Consider the following 22,706-nt stretch of genomic DNA (forward strand, 5'->3'; position numbering starts at 1 on the left):
GAGAATGCAATGTATAGTTGTCCAGGAGAAAAGCAATCTTGCCTGAAATCAATGGCAACCTTTTGTAGGGTCTGTCCCTGAGACTTATTACTTGTCATCGCGCAGCAGAGCCTTACTGGTAATTGGAGGCATCTGAATTGAGATCGGAGGGTATAACGGGGATGCAAGGAATACATTTAGTGTGGAGAAACTCTAGAGACAGCGTGTGTATTAACTTGTGGATTTTTCTGTGAGTATTTGGTGGCAGTGTGACGAAGTTGCTTCGGAAAGACGGCGTTAGCTGTGGAGCTCAGCTCGGAGTATATTCTTTTCCTACCTTGTCAATTGTGTAATGCGTTTTTTGAACAGGTTTGATGTATGGAAGTGATCAGTCGTACTGCGTTCAGTCAGTTCACGTGAGCTGTGTGATGTTGCAATGTCCACGGCTTTATTTAATTTTAGCTAAGACCCGGCACTTAAAATTTTCTCGCTACAGCAATTTTAACTCCGCTACAAAGTGATGCAAAGTCTCGCTTATACCTCGTGTCTTCTCATTAAACTTGTATCTCGCGAATAAAGTATTCGACGAAGGCATGACAAACGGCAGCGGGAACGTGTCCATAAACTTAATTTAAACTTGCGGTTTACACCGTGCTTTGTTTCCGCAGTAGCTGCACTTATGAATAAGCTTGTATGCGTTTTTCTTCAGCGTTCTTTGGGAGCTCTTCCTTCTTTTCTACGTACTGCGTTCACAGTCAGTTCACTTGATTACGTGGGAGGCGTGATGATGTGACATGCAGCTCCGCCCCCCATGGCCATCGAGCTAAAGTCCATTACAGCATATGGAGAAAAATGGGTTCCAGTTATGACCATTATGCATAGAATTTCGAAATGAAACCTGCCCAAGTTTTGTAAGTAAGCTGTAAGGAATAAGACTACCAAATTTCAGCCTTCTACCTACACGGGAAGTTGGAGAATTAGTGAGTGAGTGAGGGAGGACTTTGCCTTTTATTAATATAGATCATGTGTCTTTGAGTTATAATTACCACATCTAACAGAATTTTCTACCGGCCAGGTAGGATTCAAACCAATTTAAGACACTGCCAGAGAGTCCCACCCATTGACTAAGGTGATTTCTAAGAATATTGTGATCCATGATATCAAATGTGGCATTCGGATCTAAGAGGATGAGAACAGATAAATGACCTTTGTCTGCATTTACCCACAAGTCATTTAATACTTTAACGAGTGCAGTCTCTGTGCTGTGATTTGTTCTGAAACCCGACTGAAACTTCTCAAGAATAGCATGTTTATTGAGGTGGTCATTTAGCTGCATAATGACTGCCTTCTCTAGAATTTTACTTAAAGGCAGGTTTGAAGTGGGTCTAAAATTTCCAAAAACAGAGGAGTCAAGATTATTTTTCTCGAGTAGGGGTTTAACTACAGCGGTCTTAACACAGTCTGGGCAGACCCCCATACCTAATGACGAGTTTACTATGTCAAGAATGCTATCAATTAGCACGCCCGATACTTCTTTGAAAAAAACTTGTTGGTACTGGGTCAAGGACACAGGTGGAGGGTCTCAGTTGAGAAATTATTTTATATAAATCGGGTAAATCTATCGTGGTTAAAGAATTTAATTTGTTTATAACCGAGTACTGGGGCTTAAGAGGATCCGCAGTGTTGGGGAGATATACTATATTATTTTTATTATCATTAATTTTTTGATTTAAAAATACAGCAATAGCCTCAAGTTTCACTGGCAGTATTTTGGAGGCATTCTTTTTGAGTTACCTGGGTTTAGCAGAGTAAGACTCTGGGGTTACTAGCATTGTTATTTATAATTCTAGAGAAAAAGCTGCGCCTTTCAAGACGGACTGTGTTATTGTATTCTGTTATTTTAACTTTCAATATCTCATAGTGGATAGTTTTTTCTCCATTTATGCTCGGCTTTCCGGCATGTTTTCTTTAAATCGGACACTCTTTGGGTCTTCCATGGTGTAACAATGCTAGAAGATTTTTTTTAACTGTCTTTTCAGGTGTGACTATGCCCGCAGCAGTTCTCGCCTTAGTATTAAAATTTTACACCTTACTATTTACATTATCCTCGCTATTGTAGTTAGCACTACAAACGGACTGGATGCTTAGAATGTTTGGAAATTTTGAAGCTGCTAATGAAACAAAGAATCGTTTTTTAACAATATGTTTCTCGTGAATGTTTTCTATCATTTCTATATTCAATAGTAAAAGGAAATGGTCTGATAGACCAATATCAATGATCTGCTTCACATCAACTTTTAGTCCTTTGGTAATTACTAAGTGTAACGTATGATCTGCTTTATGTGTAGGCTGACTAACAAGGTGTTTCAAATCAAAACCGTCCAGGAGGTTCGTACATTCTTTTACTTTTGGGTCACACTAATTATCGATATGAAAGTTAAAATCACCGATTGTTAGGAGTGTGTCATATTTTGTAATTATAATTGACACCAAGTCTGAGAATTCCTCAACGAAAGATGCATTGTATTTAGGAGGTCTATACACGGATAATACTAGAAACTGAGAAACTCCATGAATAACAATGGTATTATACTCAAAGGACTTGAATTTACCAAAACTGGCATCTTTACACTTTAACTGGCTCGAGTAAACGTTTGCTAAACTGCCACCTTTCTTTCCTTGGCGATCCGCACGAGCAAAGCTGTAATTCGGAGGTGCAGATTCGATTAAAACAGCTGCACCATCTGAGCTAAGCCACGTTTCACTTAGTGTAATAAAATCAATTTTCCTATCACTAATAAGATCGTTGATGAAAAATGTCATGTTACTTAATGCTCTAACATTTAATAAAGACCTATTTAATGTTTTGGAGGAGCCGAGCTGAATTTTATGTCCGTTATGGGTATTCGAAATAAAAATGAAGTTATTTTTATTAGTGCCGCTCTGTGCATATTTTTTTATTTAATCTATAATCTGTTTTTATGGATTTAATACATTGTTCATCTAAAGGTGTAATTGTAATTATTCATATTTATGTCGCATTGCCTAGATTTTTTACATGCATTGAGATTAGTTATTAGAGTAGTAATGCAGTGCACCTTTGCAGAAGACTTTGTTAAAGAATTATCATATCCTAGCAAAGCATTACGGAAAGGGTTAGGAGTAGAAATACACAATCAAGAGATGAATTACCTTAGCGATGTTTTCGGAGAGGACGCGGGCGCCAGATCTATTTGGATGCAGATCATCCCGCTTGAAGAAATGCGGCCTCTCACAACAGAGGTCCCAGTTGTCTATGAACCCGATGTTTTGATTCTCACAGAAGCCTTTCAGCCAGTTATTTAATCCCAGCAGACAACTGTAGTACTCGTTTGATCCTGTAACGACAGGTAGGGGACCCGATATGTAGATCATTGCAGACGGGATCCTCTCCTTCGGCTTCGATTAGTGCTGCAAAGTCAGCCTTAAGAATCTCCGACTGTCGGTGTCTTATGTCGTTTACCCCGGCGTGTATTACAGTAGATCCCACTGCCCTGTTCTTGTGCTTTTCGAAGACTATCAGTGCACATCTCATAACATCTCAGACATGAGCACCGGGAAAACAAGAAACAAAAGATTTTTGATTAGGGCATGCGATGTTTAGATTTCTTACAGTTGAATCACCAATCAACAATACATCACCTGGAGTTGAAGGCAAACTGGTGGCGCGGAGAAGGTTGAACTGTTTTTCTGGATCGAGATGCTTGCCTGTGCCGATGGAGGTGTTCTAGGCTTGAACCCCCACTTGCATAGCTGAAACAAGCCAAGGTCTTCGTTGGTGGAGTGACAACGAGGCGCGGGGGTGAAGCTCACTTGGCCTTGGAGATGAGCAGCACAGCGTGGAGTTGGTTACTGAAACTCAATTTGTTGCGTCGATTTCAGATGACAGGGATGGTTTAGGTACCTCCGTCTGGACAGGAGTTTCTGTATCTGGTTGTCGAGAGCCTGGAGTTCTTCGATGCGATTCATCTCGCTGTAAGTCATTGTCTGCTTACGCTTCGTGTCATGGGAAAGAATGAGAGAGAGAGCAGGGTTAGAGAAAAATGGTGTAAAGCCGTTATTCCATTACCTTTTATTCCAGTTTGCATTATTTGGATCATAGAACTGACAACCCTTATGCATGTCATTTGTTCCAACTGGACAATGACCACTAGATCCACCCCTCCTCTGCCCAAGAGCCTGTCAACCTTTCCGGAGTGGTCTCCCACCTGTGCACTCGGAAGGCAGCACACAGTACAAAACTGTGCCTATGGAGCAAACCTGCTCTTCACTCCCCTTAATAATTGACTCTCCAACTATCACCACCTCTCTCTTTCTGTAAACTGGATTTGACATGGCCCATTGGGGCCCCTCGTGTCTTCTTGCCTTTTCCCCTTCTAATTCTGGGGTGATGCCCCTGGACAGTGTGTACACTCTTGACTTTGCCCCTTTGTAAGCATGACCTACCTACCTACTTACCTGTACCTGTCTGGTCTGGAATCTTCTCCCACACCATCTTAGGGGTGCATATGATTTCTCTGAAGGATACCTGGGCTAGATCTGCCAATTCTCTACTAAAATGCAGACTAGCCAGCTCCTTCTCCAGTTTAGTGACCCTAAGCTGAAGGTGAGGGATTATCTGGCATTTCCTGCAGATGTAGCCTTCATAGAAGACTGGCTTCTCCAAGCCTTCCTCAAGAAAACATCCAGCAGGACTTGCATTATTCTGGCCTCATTAAAATTTCAGTTTGGATTCTTAAAACTGCCTCAGCTTTATTTTATTGAAATTAAATTGTTTACTTAAATGTTAAAACTAAACAAATTAAGCTAAAAAAAAATTTAAGGAACTGGTACAGTTATTTTGCACCTTCTGACCTCTTAATTTCCTGTAATCTTCTCCCCTGACTGCTTGCTGTTTTTTCTTCTATGAGGTTAACTTTTTACTTTTCTCTTGTCTGTTCTCCTAACTTTGTGCTCCTCTTATTTGTTATTTAAAAACTCTCCACTCGCATTGTTTGCATCCCGTAATGGCAACTAAAACACCCAAAGATTTCAGGAGCAAAATGTATTTTTTAACTTACTCTCTACAGAATACAAAGATATCTGCTGCTTCTCCTTCATTTGCAAAGACTAACATCCATATGTCTGCAAGCATCAAGTCGTGGTATGAAAGAAAGCTTCATTTTTGAGAGGTGAAATACAACAGCTTTTAAAAGAAGTAGATGCTATACAGCAGTTTAAAATGGAGGGATGACATGCAGTTTCCAAAACAAGAATTGGCCAAACAGTGTTATGAGAGATTGAGGGTTTGGGCACTTCAGAAAATGCACCAAACCATCATACTGTGCAAGGATAAATGTACAGCACCACCTCAAACATGCCACAACGAAGATGCAGACCAAGGCTGTACTATGAAAGTGTATACTTTTAAAGAAGGCATTAGTTTAAAAAGAATGGACTGTTTAAATTACATAGACATCTATCTCTTGGTTATACTGAAGCCAGTCTTGCTTTTAAGGACTTTAAACATTACTTATGTTAATTTGCTGAGAAACGGGCATTAAATATGAGATGGTGAATGTAGAAAACATAACCTTAATGATTCCAATCAAATTTTAAATATTGCCTCACTGAAACCTACTTTGTTGGTTTTTTTTTTTCCTTTTTCTTTTTAATATCATTTGCCACAGCAAGCTTGTTCAAGTAATTTGTTTAGCTCTTTTCTAAGGTGGATATCTTTCCTTGCTGGAATATGTCTTCAATGTTTGTTCATGTGCAAGCTGTGCTGTGAAGTAACCAGTCTTTTGCACCTTCTAACTTTTTGAAGCTGTGGTCAACAGCTTATGTCCAATTGCTTTGTTTTAAGTGTGCAGCACTTTCAGGAGAAGTGACCTGGGCAGCAATAGGCCCTCGGCCTCCAAAGTATTCATGCTTTGTATTTGGTCTGTAACCCAGCAGGGGCCGTAACAGGCCCTTGGCCGCTATTGTTTGTGACGAGAGTTGAGTACATGTACAGTAAATCAAGACTGCTAGTTTAGGCATTTCCACGGTTAACTTGTCTATCAATACAAAACACACTGTAAAGGTTAAAATTTTGTCATGGCAAAACATAAAGGCTTCACATTCATCATGCATTTGTTCTGAACAGTGCTACAGTTATCAATTCAACCATCCATTTTCTAATCGGCTTATCCTGTTAACGGTCATACAGGAAGCCACTGGTTATCCTGATAGCACTGGGCATAAAACATTATCCAACCTTGGATGAGACACCACCTCTCATACACATCCATCTACAATGGTGATGATATAACCTGCTTCATACTGTATGTTCATTCCTAAATAAAATGTATATAGATAAGTCAAGTTGGGGAGCATGCACTGGTACAGTGCGTTGCTGCACCCACTAAACGACGAAACAACTTGGGGTCCTGGTTTGCAACCCCCCCAGGCAGACTCGCAGTCCAGTCCCACCCTCCGGAAATGACCCTCTATCTGCCGCAGCCAGGTGTTACGTGGGCAACCCATTGGACTGGTCCAGCCACTTGGGTCCAAAACAATGAGGATCTTGAGAGCCAGATCACCCTCAGGAAAATGCGCCAAATGGCCGTAGTGCTGTGACTGATGCTCTCTTCACAATGCAGGTAATGTGCCTCATTCGGGACTCCATGAGCAACCTGGATAGACACAGTACCAACGGAGTCCAGTCTTCGTATCGGGTCATTGGATAGTGTCCATGTCTCGCAACCATATAGCAAGACGGGAAGCATCAGGATTCTAAAGACTTGTGCGTTCTTTTGCATAGATATCGGTAGCGGCACACCCCTTTCCAGTGACTTCATTACCCCCCATGTTCTCCCAATCCGTCTACTGACTTCATAGAAAGTGTCACCAGAGATATGAATGTCCATGCCAAGGTAAGTAAACCTCTCGACAAGGTCAACTCTCTCTCTCCTCAAACAGACACACGGCTGTGCCCAAGAGATCATTAAAGACCTGGGTCTTGGTTTTTATCCAGGACATTCGCAAGCCCAGATACTCGGACTCCTTGCTCAGTCTCTCAAGCGCCCCAATCAGAGCCTCCATTGACTCTGCGAAGATTACAGCATCGTCCGCAAAGTCAAGATCCGTGAATCTTTCTTCACCAGCAGATGCCCCACAGCCGCTGGATGCCACGACCTTGCTCAACACCCAGTCCATACAAGCATTGAACAGAGTAGGAGCAAGAACACACCTCTGGCGAACCCCAGGATCAACTGGGAAAAACGCAGAGGTCCAGCCTCCACTCTGCACAGCACTTGCAGTACTAGTGTACAGGCTGGCCATGATATCCAGCAACCTCGAGGGGATCCCGCAAACCCTCAGAATGTCCCACAGGGCAGTTCAATCAACTGAGTGGAAAACTTTGCGGAAATCGACAAAGGCTGCAGAACTCTCAGTGCTAGGATGCAGTTGATGGTAGACCTCATAGGCGTAAAAAGAGACTGTTCCGGTCACTGGTAGGTGAGCAAGTGATTACGGATCCTATTGAGGACGACCCTAGCAAGGACCTTACCCGGCACCGAGAGCAGTGTTAGCTCCCTGTAGTTGCTGCAGTCCAGGCGATCACCTTTCCCTTTCCAGATAGGGACGACAAGTCCCATTTTCCAGTCAGTTGGGATGATGCCAGTCTCCCAAATGCAAGCAATCTTTGTTTCCAACGCCAAGAGGACAACCATACCACCAGCATGGAGAATTTCACCCTGGATACCACAGATCCCTGCAGCCACCCACACCAACCCCCCCTCAGCTGGTTCACCACCTGTGCAATCTCGGTGAGATTGGGTGGTTCACAGCTAATTGGAGGATCGGCCTCAAGAACTGTGGACCCAGAGATATTCAACGTCCTAGCTAGAGGATCAGCTTTGAACAACTGCTCAAAGTAGCCAGCCTAGCGGGTCACAAGTGCAGTGTCATCTGTAAGGACCGTTCCATCAGCTGCCCTGGATGCAACTCTCCAAAGAACAGATTCAGATGTGCGTAATGCTTTGATTCCTCTGTAAGCAGGACGTGGGTCGCTAGACCTGACCCTATTGGCTCTCCAACGGTTTCGACTCTTCCAGGGATGGGGCTCCCAAGGGCTTTCCCCCATCCCCTTCATTATGCGAGCAGCCAAAAGGAATCCTTTCTGTAGTCTCAGAGCTTTGTAAAGCGCTTTTTATGGTGGCTGGAGTGCCAATCCTGCCACCAACCCCCATGATTTCCTTGCAAGTTGGAGGACCACTTGCTGGGCCGGATGCAGTTTAACGTCATACCCAGGACAAACGCTATACAGATCAGGGATCACCAACGCGTCGCTTGTGAGTTATCGGTAACTCACCAAAGGGTTAATGAATCCTACATAAATTTGAAAACTTGATTAGTCAAATTAAGGGTGGGTGATCTTTCCAAAAAATCAAAATCACGATTCCTTTAACAAAAAATCACGATCCACAATCTGAATTGCAATCTATCTTTTCAGTGTGGCATACACTTCTGAGAATATCTGAACTCAAAGACCGAAGTAAAACTTTTTTTTATTTTAAATATCAAACAAAGTTGAATTCAGTTGTTCTCTCGTTCGTTAGCTAAGCGGAGTTAAGGAACATACCCCAAAGCTAGCTGGTGAGCGAGTTAGGACCCTCCCCTTGGCCCGCTGTGTCTCTCTTGGATTTGGATTTCTCAGCATTTCTGGAGCTTAGTAGAGCCAGATAACTATAACAATATTCACCAAGTAGCTCTGAAAATGTCTGCTTTGTTTGGGTCTCCATACTTCTGTGAGTCTGTCATGAAATCAAAGTTCAGAACAAGACTGACAGACGAACATTTAAATGACTCCATAAGAGTGACCCTACACCACCATACACCTGCCTCTCTTGTTGACTCCATGCAGTGCCATTCATCTGACTAACTAAAAAAACACATCACACATGCAGCTGGACATGTAAATACTCTTGTGAAGTGAAACAGTGACATGTAACAAAATGACAAATGAATAAGTAATATCTGTGTAGTTGGAATTTTATTGTTTTGACAGCATTCATGTTTTAAATTAATAGTGTGATATACATACAAAATGCACTTTCAGGTGAACTAAATATTTTTTGCGATGTTTTAATGAAAAATGTGAGTTGTGGATACCAACATTTTGTAAATGTTCAGGCAAAACAAGCTTATTCAGTTTGTTTGGGTTGAAATAAGCTATGAAAATAAATATTAGAAAACCTGAGTAGCTCTCGGCCGTTTTCATTTTGTAAAAGTAGCTCTGGGTGGTTAAAGGTTGGAGACCCCTGATATAGTGTTTGAAAATTTCCAAAATAACCCTGCTCATAACAGTTTGAAGCACAAGTGCAAATCTTCCCAGTGATGTGTTAATAGAAGCACATAATCCATCATCTTGCATGGTTGGTGTAGATAATAAAACCATATGCTTAATTGCTGAAATGAAATGCTCAAACAATGCTTTTGCTTCAAAGTAAGCATTGAACAGCACAAATTCACTGTTCATTATTAGAACAACAAAGTCTGATCACTTATAGCTTGAAAGCAACAGCCTAAAGGTGGTTTTTACAGGAATTCTGTAATTTCAGTTGACAAATTTGATTTCATGAACTTAGCCTTAAAGTTGGGACAAACCTGAGAAAATATGGGACAGAGTTGGATAAAAAAAATTTCAAAGTTCTTCATTACTAACTTGGATTAAGAGTAATGGGGAGAAAAAAAAAAAAAATCCGCAGAAAAATCACTAAAGTCACATTAAGCACAACACATGAATAACAGCTTGATATATCATTAAATAACAACTTTGTATTGCAGCTGCAGGAATGTGACCCATTTAATTTCTGTTTCAAAGTGCAGTGTGTAGGGTGTCTTTGAGATCAAAATGGTACTGCCTCCCACTGTCAGTTGTGAGTGCACTAAGAAGTGTAATGGCACACACCAAATTCAGTCTCTAGGTGGTCAATGGAAAGACTGTGCAAGATAGGTTTCATGCATCCAAACTATCGCGATGTCTGATTCCTCTTCACTCCTGTCACGAATCACACCAGTTCAATAGTTTTCGTCATACCTACACCCACCATAGCCCCCAACAGAACACTGGATCCATCAGGTGTGTGATCATGAGAGGGCAGGATCTCAGCAGCTGTTTCAATGGTGAATAATCGGACAGTCAATTGACTGTCTTCACCAGACTACCAGCTGACTTTGAGGTTTCCATCTTCTCTAGGGTTGTAACTGTGGTATTCTCAAGTACCCTGGTACTTTTTTATTTTGCAAATTATTTATCTAGCATCAAAAAAAAATTACAGCTGGTAATTTTTCCAGAATTATTTTGATTCCGAAGTGTGTGGGCCATTAGTTGATTTGACATGGAATGGCCCTGAAAACATTCAGTTCGTTGCACTTCTGACTTAAATGTTCAGCCAATAAATGTAAAGTTAAATCACAATTCTGTTCGTATTGTTTTGGATCTAAACCTTCCAAAACATTGTGATGCTACAAGATCACGGATCATGGAATTTTTACGGATTGCTGCAAGATATATTTATAGCCCAAATTCCCATTATTCCTACAAATTACCTGTTTGAATGATCTATGGCATGAATGTTTTACTCCTGGGCAATTGTATGTAGCATGTCCAAGAGGATGTAGCGTTTTTTTTTGTTTTTTTTTAATAAAGGCAAATAGGGTATAGAAAAATGCTTAGTTACATAGAACTTCTGATCTGTCTGACAAAGCACTAATTAAACATTCTATGCCGTATTTACAGTTAGATTGCTAAAAAAAGTACTTAAGGCTTTTGACAGTCTCCAAGTTTTAAAATGTACAGTCCACTTAACAGTTATTAGCCAAGACTGTGTCTACACTGCAAAAGCCTGACATATATTTTTAAAAGTTTGTCTTCCAAGTCATGTACGAAAGGGAATCCATACCTTTACTACTTATTTAGGTTTCTGAACAAAGCCTATAGGCGTGAAAACATAATACATCTTCCTAAAAAAACAAAAAAAAAAAAAGTGATTCCCTTGATCAAAAACTAACAGAAAAAAAGCTTATGTAAAAACACCTAAATATAAACATATACAATAAGCACAAGCCTCAGTCACAAACTTTTGCAAATCAAACTAGGACCATGCCTGACCAACATTTAAAAATAAACTTGAAAAGCTCATTAACAGTCCCTATAATTGATAAACCGAGCTTCAAAATGTAATTAGTGTGGTGGAGTACAGGATCCCCAGCTAAGTAAAATTATGCCTTGGTTCCCTGAGCTGCTAAGGTGATCAGTGAATTCTAATGATCAAAAAATGATCCAGGACAGAGCATTTCTGGATTTTTGTAGCAATGTCTGAAGCATTAGAATTGTCTGCATCTAATTATAGCGAACCAGTCACTTGCTGCTTTTTTGAAGTCTTTTTTTTTTTTTTTAATTCCTTGTTCTAATTTTGAAACCTCTCAGTAATGTACTGTACCTTTCTAAGGTGTTTTGTTTTCGCTTTCTACCTGTTATTATATTAGTGAAATATAAAACATTTAAATGTATACTCCCACGTCTGTTTCAGTAAAGCTTGTCTAACATTCTTATGCTATAGCTGAGCTTGCTGGTCTTCTAAATACTTTTCTCATTGACCAAAATTCTAAAAACTGTTGCTTTTATACTCTGTACCCTTGTTATCTTCTTCTTACTTAGATATAATCCTGGAATAGAACTAGCTAGACATAAAGTCCTCCCCTTTAAACTGTGTCCTTGCTGATATGTTTCATGTGTTCTTCTCATTATGCCATTTAGTAAAAGGCATTTCAATGCAGTAGCACATTTTGTATAGCTCTAATTGTGGTAACTGTGGTACTGTGTGTTGTGTTTTTGGGGTACAGCTTTGTTGTAGATTTTATTCTTTTCATTTCTTGACAACATAAAAATGAACTTTCTTTCCTGAAGACAAAACAAATCATTTTACAAAAAAAAATCTAGTTCTATTAAACAGCATTTTAATACACTGTAAATGGGAACTTTATTTGTGTGTTTCATACACATTGTGTTTTTCTTTTGTAGCTTATTTGAAAAACCATGATCCAACTGATGAAAAGTGTAGTTTCCAAAATAATGTATCCTTTGTGGCATGTAGCTGAAGAGGATGAGATCAACCTGCCAAGTGAGTTTTATGGAAATGTAAAAGAAATCCTAGACACTCCATGTTGGTTTGAGATGTACAATATGGGTCTCTGAACAAGAGCAAGAGATTTTCTGTAGACTGTGGGGTGCATCAAGCATGCATTTGCTCAGTATACATGGAACAACTCGGGGAATGGGTGCTTTTAGGAATTGCATAGCTATGCTTTACAATAGCTTTACCTTGAGGATTTTGATTGCATATAATTTCTTCATTCAAAGATCCTCGGAGACAGGGATTTTTTTTTTTTATTTTGTAAGCTTATCTAGAAGAATCAGTCTCTTGGGTTAATAATTGGAGAACATTACACCTTTTGGGAGCCGATGAAGTAAGAACCCTATTAGGCCTGGGAGGTGTGGGGTAGGTTTAGAATGGTGGCATTTATTGTTGGAGAGTGGAGACTAGGAGTTTCTTTTGAAGGTAAAATATAAATTGCAGTGTGGTAGTCTCTTTTAAAACATCATTGAAGTAGGCGCTAAGTCTTTCACACACTTCCTAATTGTGTTATATTTCAGGAGTCCCGCAAATGAGAAACTTTATGAACAGCACAGTCACCATCTTGTGCCAGGACTATGGCTTGGTTGATGATATGATTTACTTCACATCAGAAGTAGTCCTGGGAGGTATACCCTTGAGTGTTGGGCACAAAGTCAATGTACTTGCCTATCAAGACCGTGAAAGCAGGGGCTGGAAAGCACTAAGGGTGAGATTGGCGTAAGACTTCCTGGACTCTGTCCTTGGCACTTTTAGTTTATTGGGTTATTTCTGCTCGGTATTGCCTTTCCTTTCCTGACTTCTGTGTTTGATAAGCATTAGTTACTGCCATGTTGCTGTCCTGCAGGTTGAAAAGTCATTTGATGACTGGGAAGACAACTCTGCAAGTGATTGTGAGCTAAGCAAAGCTAAGGCCCTCATTGGCATAGTGACATCCTGTAATGGAGAAGGCGGCATGATTAACTCTAGCACATGCTTCTCTCTCTCTCATGTGTGTGAAGGTAGGCTCTTGACTACACTGTTTCCGTTGATTTCCATTGCATCATTCAAATTTTTCGTCCTGTATTCTCCGGTTTTATGATTTTAGGTTTTCAGCCAATAAAGGGTGACTGGGTGCGAGCTGAATATTTTATCAACCCTAGCAAGTGGTGCAGCCAAGCATGTAGTGTTGCACCTCTTCGTTCCCGGGTAATTGATAAGGTAGGCTCATCTGTACTGGCTTTCTTATTGTCTTGGCATTAACTTCAATTAGCTTTAGCTTCTTCCCCCTCCCACTCTCTTTACATAGGTCCAGGTGTCCAGCATCTGTGGTCGCTGTGGGGTGCTAGAAAGTTCAATATTTTTTACTTTGGATTCACTCTATGTTCCCAATGAATATTGTCCGTCGACTGGCGATGTTGTTAATGCAGTGGTGGTGGAGAGCACCCAGTCCTTTTATTGCTGGCGAGCTTTAGCTATGACTCCAGTGAGCAGCAGCAGGTACAGCATTTATTCCTTTTTTGTGCTAATCAAAATCTGGCTTACAACAGCACCACAAGACCACTGATGTCTTTTAAAGCTGTATGTAATATGTACCACCTAACACTCTGTTATAACTCTGATTATGCATATTAGGTAGTGTTGCCACCACCATGGATTGGAATAGTAAGCTGAAAATGCCATCTGAATAACTTGAGCAGTGTAGTATGGTCATCAAAGGAGGTTCAAAGTCCTAAAACGCTTGACATTGCCTATAAGGAGACAAGAGGCATACAGCCCAGTGGCAGTTCCAGGGCAGGGAACCTAGTTAGTGGGGCAAGACCAAAAAAATAACAAACCAATAAAAGTACAGAATGCATGTAAAAACATAATCTGTAACACTATGTAATATTACCAAGGTGTGTGAAAGTTGTGAAGTTTTTTTCTTTCATCTCTATTATTAAGTATGCTTTTGTTCATAGAATTATAATCTATATTCTGTATAATTAGAGACAATGTAGTCTAACAGCAGTAATCTAAACATTATAATTGGGAGACATTTTTTAAAGAAAGTCCAGTCTCTGTATTTTTGTTTTTAGATTTAATTTATTTAATGGTATTAGTTCATCATGTTATTGTTCCATGACCTTCCCTTTGAGGGTTAGAATTGTTTGAGTTGTCTGAATTCTGAATCACCTGTGCAAAAATTTAAATGACATTAACCTGCTAGCTTACATTGTAGGCCATTACCTCTTGCTTTCTTTCATGCATTGTACAGAATAAAGTCCAGTGTGTAAGAATGAATTCACTTGTATACATGCTATGATTACACCACCAGGAATTTCTTGCAGAATAATTAGTGTTCAATTTGTTTGCATTGGATAGAACAGTCCACATTATACATGCTTGTAACAATACAAAATGAGTGCTGATTTAGGTACCCTGCCAGAACAGAAAACAAATTGTTCTATGCTATGCATAAGCTCCTTAATGCTTCGGGAGTGTGAAAGTATTAAAATTAAAGAAGCCAGCAATATCCACTTCAATTGACATAATGGGCAACTATGCATTTTATGAAAAGCTTGTTGTATCATTTATTTGTCTTGCAAAAAATGTTTCTCACGTAAGCTATAGTTTTGTACGAGATTAAAGATTGAGTAGCAACAATAGTGCAGATCATGACAAAGTTCACAAAAATTATGCTTTCTTATAGTGTAGCATATCAAAGTGAGAGGCCAAGATATTGTGAAAACATTTCTTTACATTCTGTGAAGTTGCCCTTACTGAGTTTAAAAATCACACTTTCCTAATGTCCCCTGAAAATTAACTTCTAGCAGTAAAGTATTGATAATGCATCTATTAGATACCATTCTTTTTCACCACACTGGTTTGCTTTTCCACTCAAAGAATATGTTCCTCTCTCACCCTGCCAAGTATGCTCAGTCATGCTCATGTACTTAAAGGTTAAGCACTACCAATTTATAAGGATACAAACCTTTTTTTGGTTTTTGGAGGAAGTGCTGACACAAATGTATTACTTTCCTTAATGCTGAAGTGAGGTATTAAAGATTGTTCCCATTTACTTTTAATTTCATAATAACTTTTGTCTGTTTAATTGTATGTTAATTACAGTGAGTATCCATGCAAACTTCTCAACTATATTGAGTCGGAGTCTTGAATTTTTGTGTCTCTTACATACAGTATCAAAATTTTCAAGGTCTGCCACATACCTTGACCACATAATCCTGCCACTACCATGTGCCATTTTTTTTTATCAGCAAACGTCTATCTGGCTTACTACTGTGTCAAAACAGTTGTACAATATTGTTAGGCCACGAATGAAAGACTTGATCCTAGTTCACAGTCAAGGTGCCAACATTTGGCATTGATTTGCCTGTTTAATTTTCAGCATCTCTCTATTCTAGTCTAAAAGAATAGGGTTTCCAAACCTCTCCACACCACCACACTATAGAGTGGTAACTAGTTCTCCCAGAAGTCCCAGGTAAACTGATATCCTACAAAAACAAAAATTACAAATTGTAATATTTATAAATGTATAAATTATAAACAAATATGCTGACCTCACTTGAACAATTTCAACAGGTTTTATTTTCACAATCTGAATTCACTAAGTTTGTCTAAAAGTTCAGAGTAAAAGATTCAGTGAATAACTTGCAATAAAAACCAATGCAGTACATTTAGTATCAACTGTTGGAAGTTCTTTTCAGATATTAAAAATGTGCATGAAGTAGCGCGTAGCTACTACTTAAAATGTGGAAGATTTTCTCCATAAAAGCCCATTGTAGCTGGAGGTCTCTGTGTTTCAATGGGTGTGTCTGTCAACAGCAGATGAAGTTAAGGTTTCATTTCTGCATGGGAATTCTGCTTATGGTCCAGTGGTACAAAACAAAAAGCTATAATTGGACACTGGAGACAATCAATTAAGACAAGGTGGTATTCCTTGCCTAACAGGTGTAGGAAGATTTTTTTGATTACTAGCTGCAGCCACATTACATTTATTTCTTTGCTGGCTTATTCTACAGTAAAGGTAACCTGGCCAAAAATGAACATGTGAAAATGAACAGTCACCTGCTTCTTGAGGATAAGGGTGGGCTAGAAGTCAGCAAAATGACCAACTTTGGGTCTGTCCTCCTTGGCCAGACAAAGGAAATACTGGTTTGTATTATGTAAGTGCTTCTTTGAGTAATATCATATGGCAGCTATTTTGTCAGTCATTAGGCATTTGTTAGGCATCTTAAACCTATTCATTCCATACTTGCTTTTAAAGCTCCAGATTCTCTCTCTTTCCATTATGTTGCAGGAACCATAGCAACCAACCTCACATCTTAATAAGCTCAGGTCTAGCTGGATGGGACAGAAGTGGACAGTTTAGTTTGCATGTCCCTGTAGCACATGGGTATGAAGGTCCAGTGGGAAACCTTTCGTGCCCCCTCTCTCTTTTGTGGCGAGCACATGCAAGAGGCCCATACTTGCTGCTTCTGTGTTCTGGAAGCCTGTATTGTGGTATCAATGGAAGCAGTAATACGTGTGTCAGTTATTTATCAAGTGCTGAAGGCACATGGGAAATATCCATTGCTCCAGGGCAGGAGATGACTGTGGCTGTGCAGTGCCAGGCCAGGTGAGTATATACTATACAGGGGCGGGGGGTTGTTGTGTTTGTGTATGTAGTCTGTTCCAAAATGCGTATAATATAGGCTCGTACTTGAAAGCAGTTCACATCCTCCTCTAAATTTTTGACTGTGATAAGGGACTGCTAAATGCCTTTTCTCTTACTATTTCCTTGTCCAGCTTTGCTCTGTTTTGCCTTTTTCCCTACTTCAACTGTATTCTTCTAATCTTCTTTTTGCAGATTTCTCCTTTACATATTTTTCTACTCTGGCACTGTCATTTTTCATCATCCCTTTCCCTTTTTGCTTAACCTCATCTGTTGTGTATCGCTGCAAATCATCTAATTGCTTGCCTCAATTTACTACTTGACACAAATTGTTTTTTGTTTGGTTGCAGGACTTTGGGAAGCTGCACAGAGCTGCTTTTGCTCCATTTTCAGAGTTTCTCAATTGGACGGTTACTAGATGTAGACGTGCATGCCTCAGAGGAGCTGCTAGTTAAGGCACAGACCAACTACATGCCAGCCAGCCAGCTATCCTTGCTGCCAAGCACACAAATGATCAAGGATGTAATAGCTGTGCTGCCCAGCTCCTTGCCACACAAGTAAACCTTGCTGCCTCATTACGCCTCAGTCCTTAATGCTCTGATCTCTAAGTCTTGACATATTAAATATTTAAGAGTGCTAGACTGAGAATCTATTTTCCTCCAAAAATTAATTGGAAGCTAAGAAATGAAATACTACTTGTAAATTTTCTGTACGTTTGTTCTGTTCCATTTGTCAGGTTACCCAGACGGCATCTACCAAACTTTTTGAGTCGTTATCCAGTGCCACCAAGCCTAAAAGAGTGTTTTGAGCATGAGAAAGATGTCCTGTTTGTGCAACCACAGTTGGCAGAGGTTAGCTGACCAAGCACTCTTTCCCTAACTGCCTCCCCACCTTGTGCTCAAAGCCCTTATTTAACACTATTGTGGCAAAGTGCACATCTTGATCTTCTCTTTGTAGCCTCTCTCTTGGTGCAATTTTCAATGCAAGTTCTCTGCTTTGCTGTGGTTGGAGGAACTTCAGGCAGAAAGAGAAGTGAAGGAATTCAGTATTCATGGAACCTTCCTCAGGAAGAGTGCCAACTACCTGTTGCTGGATGTGCCAGGTGTGGCTGATGGGAGGCCCAGTGTCTGCCTTGGTAAGTAAGTGTGGCAGCAAGGTTACAAAACAAATGTAATACAAATGGACTACAGCAGGTCTCATTCTTTGCAGGAGACAAGGTGATTCTGAAGAGGACCCTTGCCAATGGTATTGAGCTGGAATACACTGCCTACATCAGTGAGGTAATTAGGGCCTCTGTATTGGTGTGGAGGAATTGCATGGGCACCACTAGAATCTTCTACTCTGTAACAGCTTTGTCTTTCTGCTGCTAGATTTACAATGATGAGCTGAGCCTTAGAGTGAACCTAGATTTCCATAGTAACTACAATGGGGAGCCCCTTGATGTTGAATTCACATTCAATAGGTATTGGGTTAATTTTGCCACACTTGCCAATGTTTATGATAGTAGACTTGAACCTGACTGGTATGTTTTCTGCCTAGGCTTACTATGCGACGGTGTCATGCTGCACTGGAACGGGTAGAACATTTGGGAGAGGCAGGTTAGTGAAGCTCAGTGTTGATGGTCAGTATCTTGGACAACTAATTTAGTCCTCTATAATATGTCCCTCTTTCAGTCTTGTTTCCACAGTGCCTGGTTATCAAGCCTGTCCAGCTACACCTAGAGTGGCAGCAGAATAACACAGAGGTGAGTTTTGTTGTAAGAGAATGTTTCCTTTTATATATGCAGCATCGACACACATTGACTGTTTTATTATGTATAACAGGATGAAACATTTCCCAGTGATGAACGGGATGCAGGAGCCCAGGGTGTGGACATGGTGTCTGTTGGGACCCAGACCCAAGCAGGTATGCAGAATACCTTGATTATGTTCTAGAAATCAAACACATTAATAAGTAAAGAAACTTGCCCTTTACCAGGACAAGTCTAATAAAACCGTTTTTTAAGTTCGTAACCAGGCAGGCAAAAGCTTGTCCATCTGCGTCAAAAAGTACAGGTAGAGCATTATATATATATATATATATATATATATATATATATATATATATATATATATATACTGCTCAAAAGAATTAAAGGAACACTTTTTAATTAGAGTATAGCATAAAATCAATGAAACTTATGGGATATTAATCTGGTCAGTTAAGTAGCAGAGGGGTTGTTAATCAGTTTCAGCTGCTGTGGTGTTAATGAAATTAACAACAGATGCACTAGAGGGGCAACAATGAGATGACCCCCAAAACAGGAATGGTTTAACAGGTGGAGGCCACTGACATTTTTCCCTCCTCATCTTTTCTGACTGTTTCTTCACTAGTTTTGCATTTGGCTACAGTCAGTGTCACTACTGGTAGCATGAGGCGATACCTGGACCCTACAGAGGTTGCACAGGTAGTCCAACTTCTCCAGGATGGCACATCAATACGTGTCATTGCCAGAAGGTTTGCTGTGTCTCCCTGCACAGTCTCAAGGGCATGAAGGAGATTCTAGGAGACAAGCAGTTACTCTAGGAGAGCTGGAGAGGGCCATAGAAGGTCCATAACCCATCAGCAGGACCGGTATCTGCTCCTTTGGGCAAGGAGGAACAGCATGAGCACTGCCAGAGCCCTACAAAATGACTTTCAGCAGGCCACTGGTGTGAATGTCTCTGACCAAACACCCAGAAAGACTTCATGAGGGTCACCCAACGGCCCCATGTCCTCTAATGGGCCCTGAGCTCACTGCCCAGCAGCATGCAGCTCGATTGGCATTCGCCATAGAATACCAGAATTGGCAGATGCAGCACTGGTGCCCTGTGCTTTTTACAGATGAGAGCAGGTTCACCCTGAGCATGTTACAGAAGTGAAAGGGTCTGGAGAAGCCATGGAGAACATTATGCTGCCTGTAACATCATTCAGGATGAGCAGTTTGGTGGTGGGTTAATGATTGTCTGGGGAGGCATATCCATGGAGGGTCACACAGACCTCTACAGGCTTGACAAAGGCACCTTGGCTGCCATTAGGTATCAGGATGAAATCCTTGGACCCATTGTCAGACCCTATGCTGGTACAGTGGCTCCTGGTGCACGACAATTCCTGACCTCATGTGGTGAGAGTATGCAGGCAGTTCCTGGAGGATGAAGGAATTGATACCATTGACTAGCCACCACACTTTCCTGACCTAAATCCAATAGAACACCTCTGGGACATTGCTTTGGTCCATCCAATGCCACCAGGTTGCACCTCAGACTGTCCAGGAGCTCAGTGATGCCCTGGTCCAGATTTGGGAGGAGATCCTCCACAACACCATCTGTCATCTCATTAGAAGCATGCACCGATGTTGTCAGGCATGTATACAAGAACACAGGGGTCATACAAAGTGCTGCGTACAATTTTGAGTTGCTGCAATTAAATTTTGGCAAAATGGACTAGCCTGCCACATAATTTTTTCACTCTGATTTTTGGGGCGTCTTTGAATTCAGGGATCTGTAGGTTGATCATTTTCATTTCCATCAAATCATGTGGCATCCTTTCGTTCCTAACACATTACCCAGTCTATATCAGTATAGATATCCAGGAGGATTTCTTTTTCCCCATTGAGATCTGTGTTTTGAAAGTGTTCCTTTAATTTTTTTGAGCAGTATGTATATATATATGTATGTGTATATATTTTATATATATATATATATATATATATATATATATATATATATATATATATATATATATATATATATATATATATGTGTGTGTGTATATCTATACTAATAAAAGGCAAAGCCCTCACTCACTCATCACTAATTCTCCAACTTCCCGTGTAGGTAGAAGGCTGAAATTTGGCAGGCTCATTCCTTACAGCTTACTTACAAAAGTTGGGCAGGTTTCATTTCGAAATTCTACGCCTAATGGTCATAACTGGAAGGTATTTTCTCCATTAACTATAATGGAGTTGAGCTGGAATGACGTGGGGGGGCGGAGTTGTGTGACATCATCACGCCTCCCACGTAATCACGTGAACTGACTGTCAACGCAGTGGGTAGAAAACCAGGAAGACCTCCAAAAAGCGCTTAAGAAAACATGCATTTTATAATTGAGAAGGCAGCGAAACAATAAGAAGTGAGTGAGTGACATATACTACCATATTCATGAGTGTTGCCAGCTCGGAAAGAAAGCAAGGTGTAAACCTAAACTTTAAATTAAGTTCATAGACAGGCTACCGCTGGCGTTTCACATACCCACAGGTAATCACGGGATACAAGTTTAATGAGAGGGCGCGGGATATAAGAGAGTTTTGATCACTTTGTAACTAAGTTAAAATTGTAGGTGAAGGGTGTACTTATGCAAATTCCGAGACTGTGTTTGTGGGGATTGACAGTTAAAGGCGGGTGGGGGAGTCAGGTCATCATCTCCCCTCCCACCTCATTTTGCTCTGAGCTGAGCTCCGCGGCTAACGCTGTCTTCCGAAGCAACTTCGTCAGACTGCCACCAAATACTCTACACACTGAATCCTCCAGGCACTACTTACAAAAGGTCACATTGACAATCGTGTTACGTTATTTTTAAAATCTTTCCTTTTCTTAGCACAAGCACAGCCGAGAAGCTTCGATGCATGTGCTCCATAACGCATTAAAAAATAATGCATTTAATCACACTTTGCATTACAAGCAAAGGGGAGCTTTTGTCAATGCATGATTTCCTGGTACACGGATTACATTGATCAGCGCATCACGATTCATTTTACCCTCGCACCACCTTAGTTTGAAAGAAGTATGAAAAAATATGAGGTTAACACAGAAAAACAGATCACCAATTCAAGCTTTATGAATAATCGATTAAGCCATCAATAATTGTTTTGGTAAAGCCGTCCTCCTTCCATTTTATAATTTTTCCGCTACTAGCCATGATTAAATGAGCGGTCAAAAAGTAAGAGCAAAGCGAGGGTGACTTATTTAGGCAGGCATATATATGACAGCAACACTCATGACAATGTCAATCATGTTACGTTATTATTAAAATGTTTCCTTTTCTTTTTCATTACTTCTTTAACACACTACTTCTCCGCTGGCGCGGGTATTTTGCTATATATATATATATATATATATGAATGACCTCAAAGAGCTGAGACTTTTGATATCATGAGCGTGTCTGCAAACTGGGGTCTCCTGCCCAGCAAAATTGAGCAGCCAGCGCATAGCTGTGCTGGCCTTTGAGACGCTGACTGCGCTTCTGCCTTAAGTCAAAGTGAGCACTTTTAATTTTTTTCATCCACCCCCTGCGCTATAGCCCAGACAAGTGCAAACACGGGACCCCTTTTCTACACCACGGCAAAATAATATTAAGGCAATTCACACTTTCTTTTGCACGTATACGATTATCAGGTCCTCACCTCGAATTATGAAGACACGCACACGAGTGCAGGACTGACAGTGCCATCACAGCCGATTAATGGCGGGACGTCTCGCCAGTCTACACAAGACCCACCGCGACTGTCCCCAAAAGGCGATCATAACGTCAGCGAACACATCTCTCTATACTATATAAAAGAAAAGGCAACTTTCCTTTCTTTACACCTTTTTCCTTTTATCCCAAACCAAAGCCTTTCTCTCTTAACACTGCAGAGGACACAAAACTAATTTTCTTTAAATGCCGGTAAGGCACATTACCAGAGGCACAAATTTGAACGTTCACATAGAAAATGTAATTTCAATGTACCTGTACTTCTTAAAACGTTAATGTTTTACTGTTTAATAACTTATAGACTATAATTTATTATTTTTCCCTTGCACTCAGTGACCAAACCTATACACACACACACACATACATACATACATACACACATATATATAATTTGTGTGTGT

General features: G+C 40.4%; 1 protein-coding gene across 5 annotated transcripts in view; it reads left to right on the plus strand.

Annotated features, from left to right (window-relative positions):
• Positions 1 to 22,706, plus strand: part of mov10l1 (Mov10 like RISC complex RNA helicase 1) — a 73,494-nt gene that overhangs the window by 16,205 nt on the left and 34,583 nt on the right. For all 5 annotated transcript variants that reach the window (XM_039769847.1, XM_039769844.1, XM_039769846.1 and 2 more), the window contains 15 exons: positions 12,071 to 12,170; positions 12,704 to 12,891; positions 13,030 to 13,183; positions 13,270 to 13,382; positions 13,471 to 13,661; positions 16,184 to 16,327; positions 16,462 to 16,779; positions 17,166 to 17,372; positions 17,552 to 17,666; positions 17,773 to 17,950; positions 18,025 to 18,095; positions 18,186 to 18,277; positions 18,355 to 18,413; positions 18,489 to 18,559; positions 18,639 to 18,720. In XM_039769847.1, coding sequence (XP_039625781.1) covers positions 12,086 to 12,170; positions 12,704 to 12,891; positions 13,030 to 13,183; positions 13,270 to 13,382; positions 13,471 to 13,661; positions 16,184 to 16,327; positions 16,462 to 16,779; positions 17,166 to 17,372; positions 17,552 to 17,666; positions 17,773 to 17,950; positions 18,025 to 18,095; positions 18,186 to 18,277; positions 18,355 to 18,413; positions 18,489 to 18,559; positions 18,639 to 18,720 — 2,068 coding nt within the window. In that variant the 5' untranslated portion in view covers positions 12,071 to 12,085. The remainder of the gene's footprint in view (positions 1 to 12,070; positions 12,171 to 12,703; positions 12,892 to 13,029; positions 13,184 to 13,269; positions 13,383 to 13,470; positions 13,662 to 16,183; positions 16,328 to 16,461; positions 16,780 to 17,165; positions 17,373 to 17,551; positions 17,667 to 17,772; positions 17,951 to 18,024; positions 18,096 to 18,185; positions 18,278 to 18,354; positions 18,414 to 18,488; positions 18,560 to 18,638; positions 18,721 to 22,706) is intronic.

This window comes from Polypterus senegalus, chromosome 11 (assembly GCF_016835505.1).
Source record: "Polypterus senegalus isolate Bchr_013 chromosome 11, ASM1683550v1, whole genome shotgun sequence".
Classification (NCBI taxonomy): domain Eukaryota; kingdom Metazoa; phylum Chordata; class Cladistia; order Polypteriformes; family Polypteridae; genus Polypterus; species Polypterus senegalus.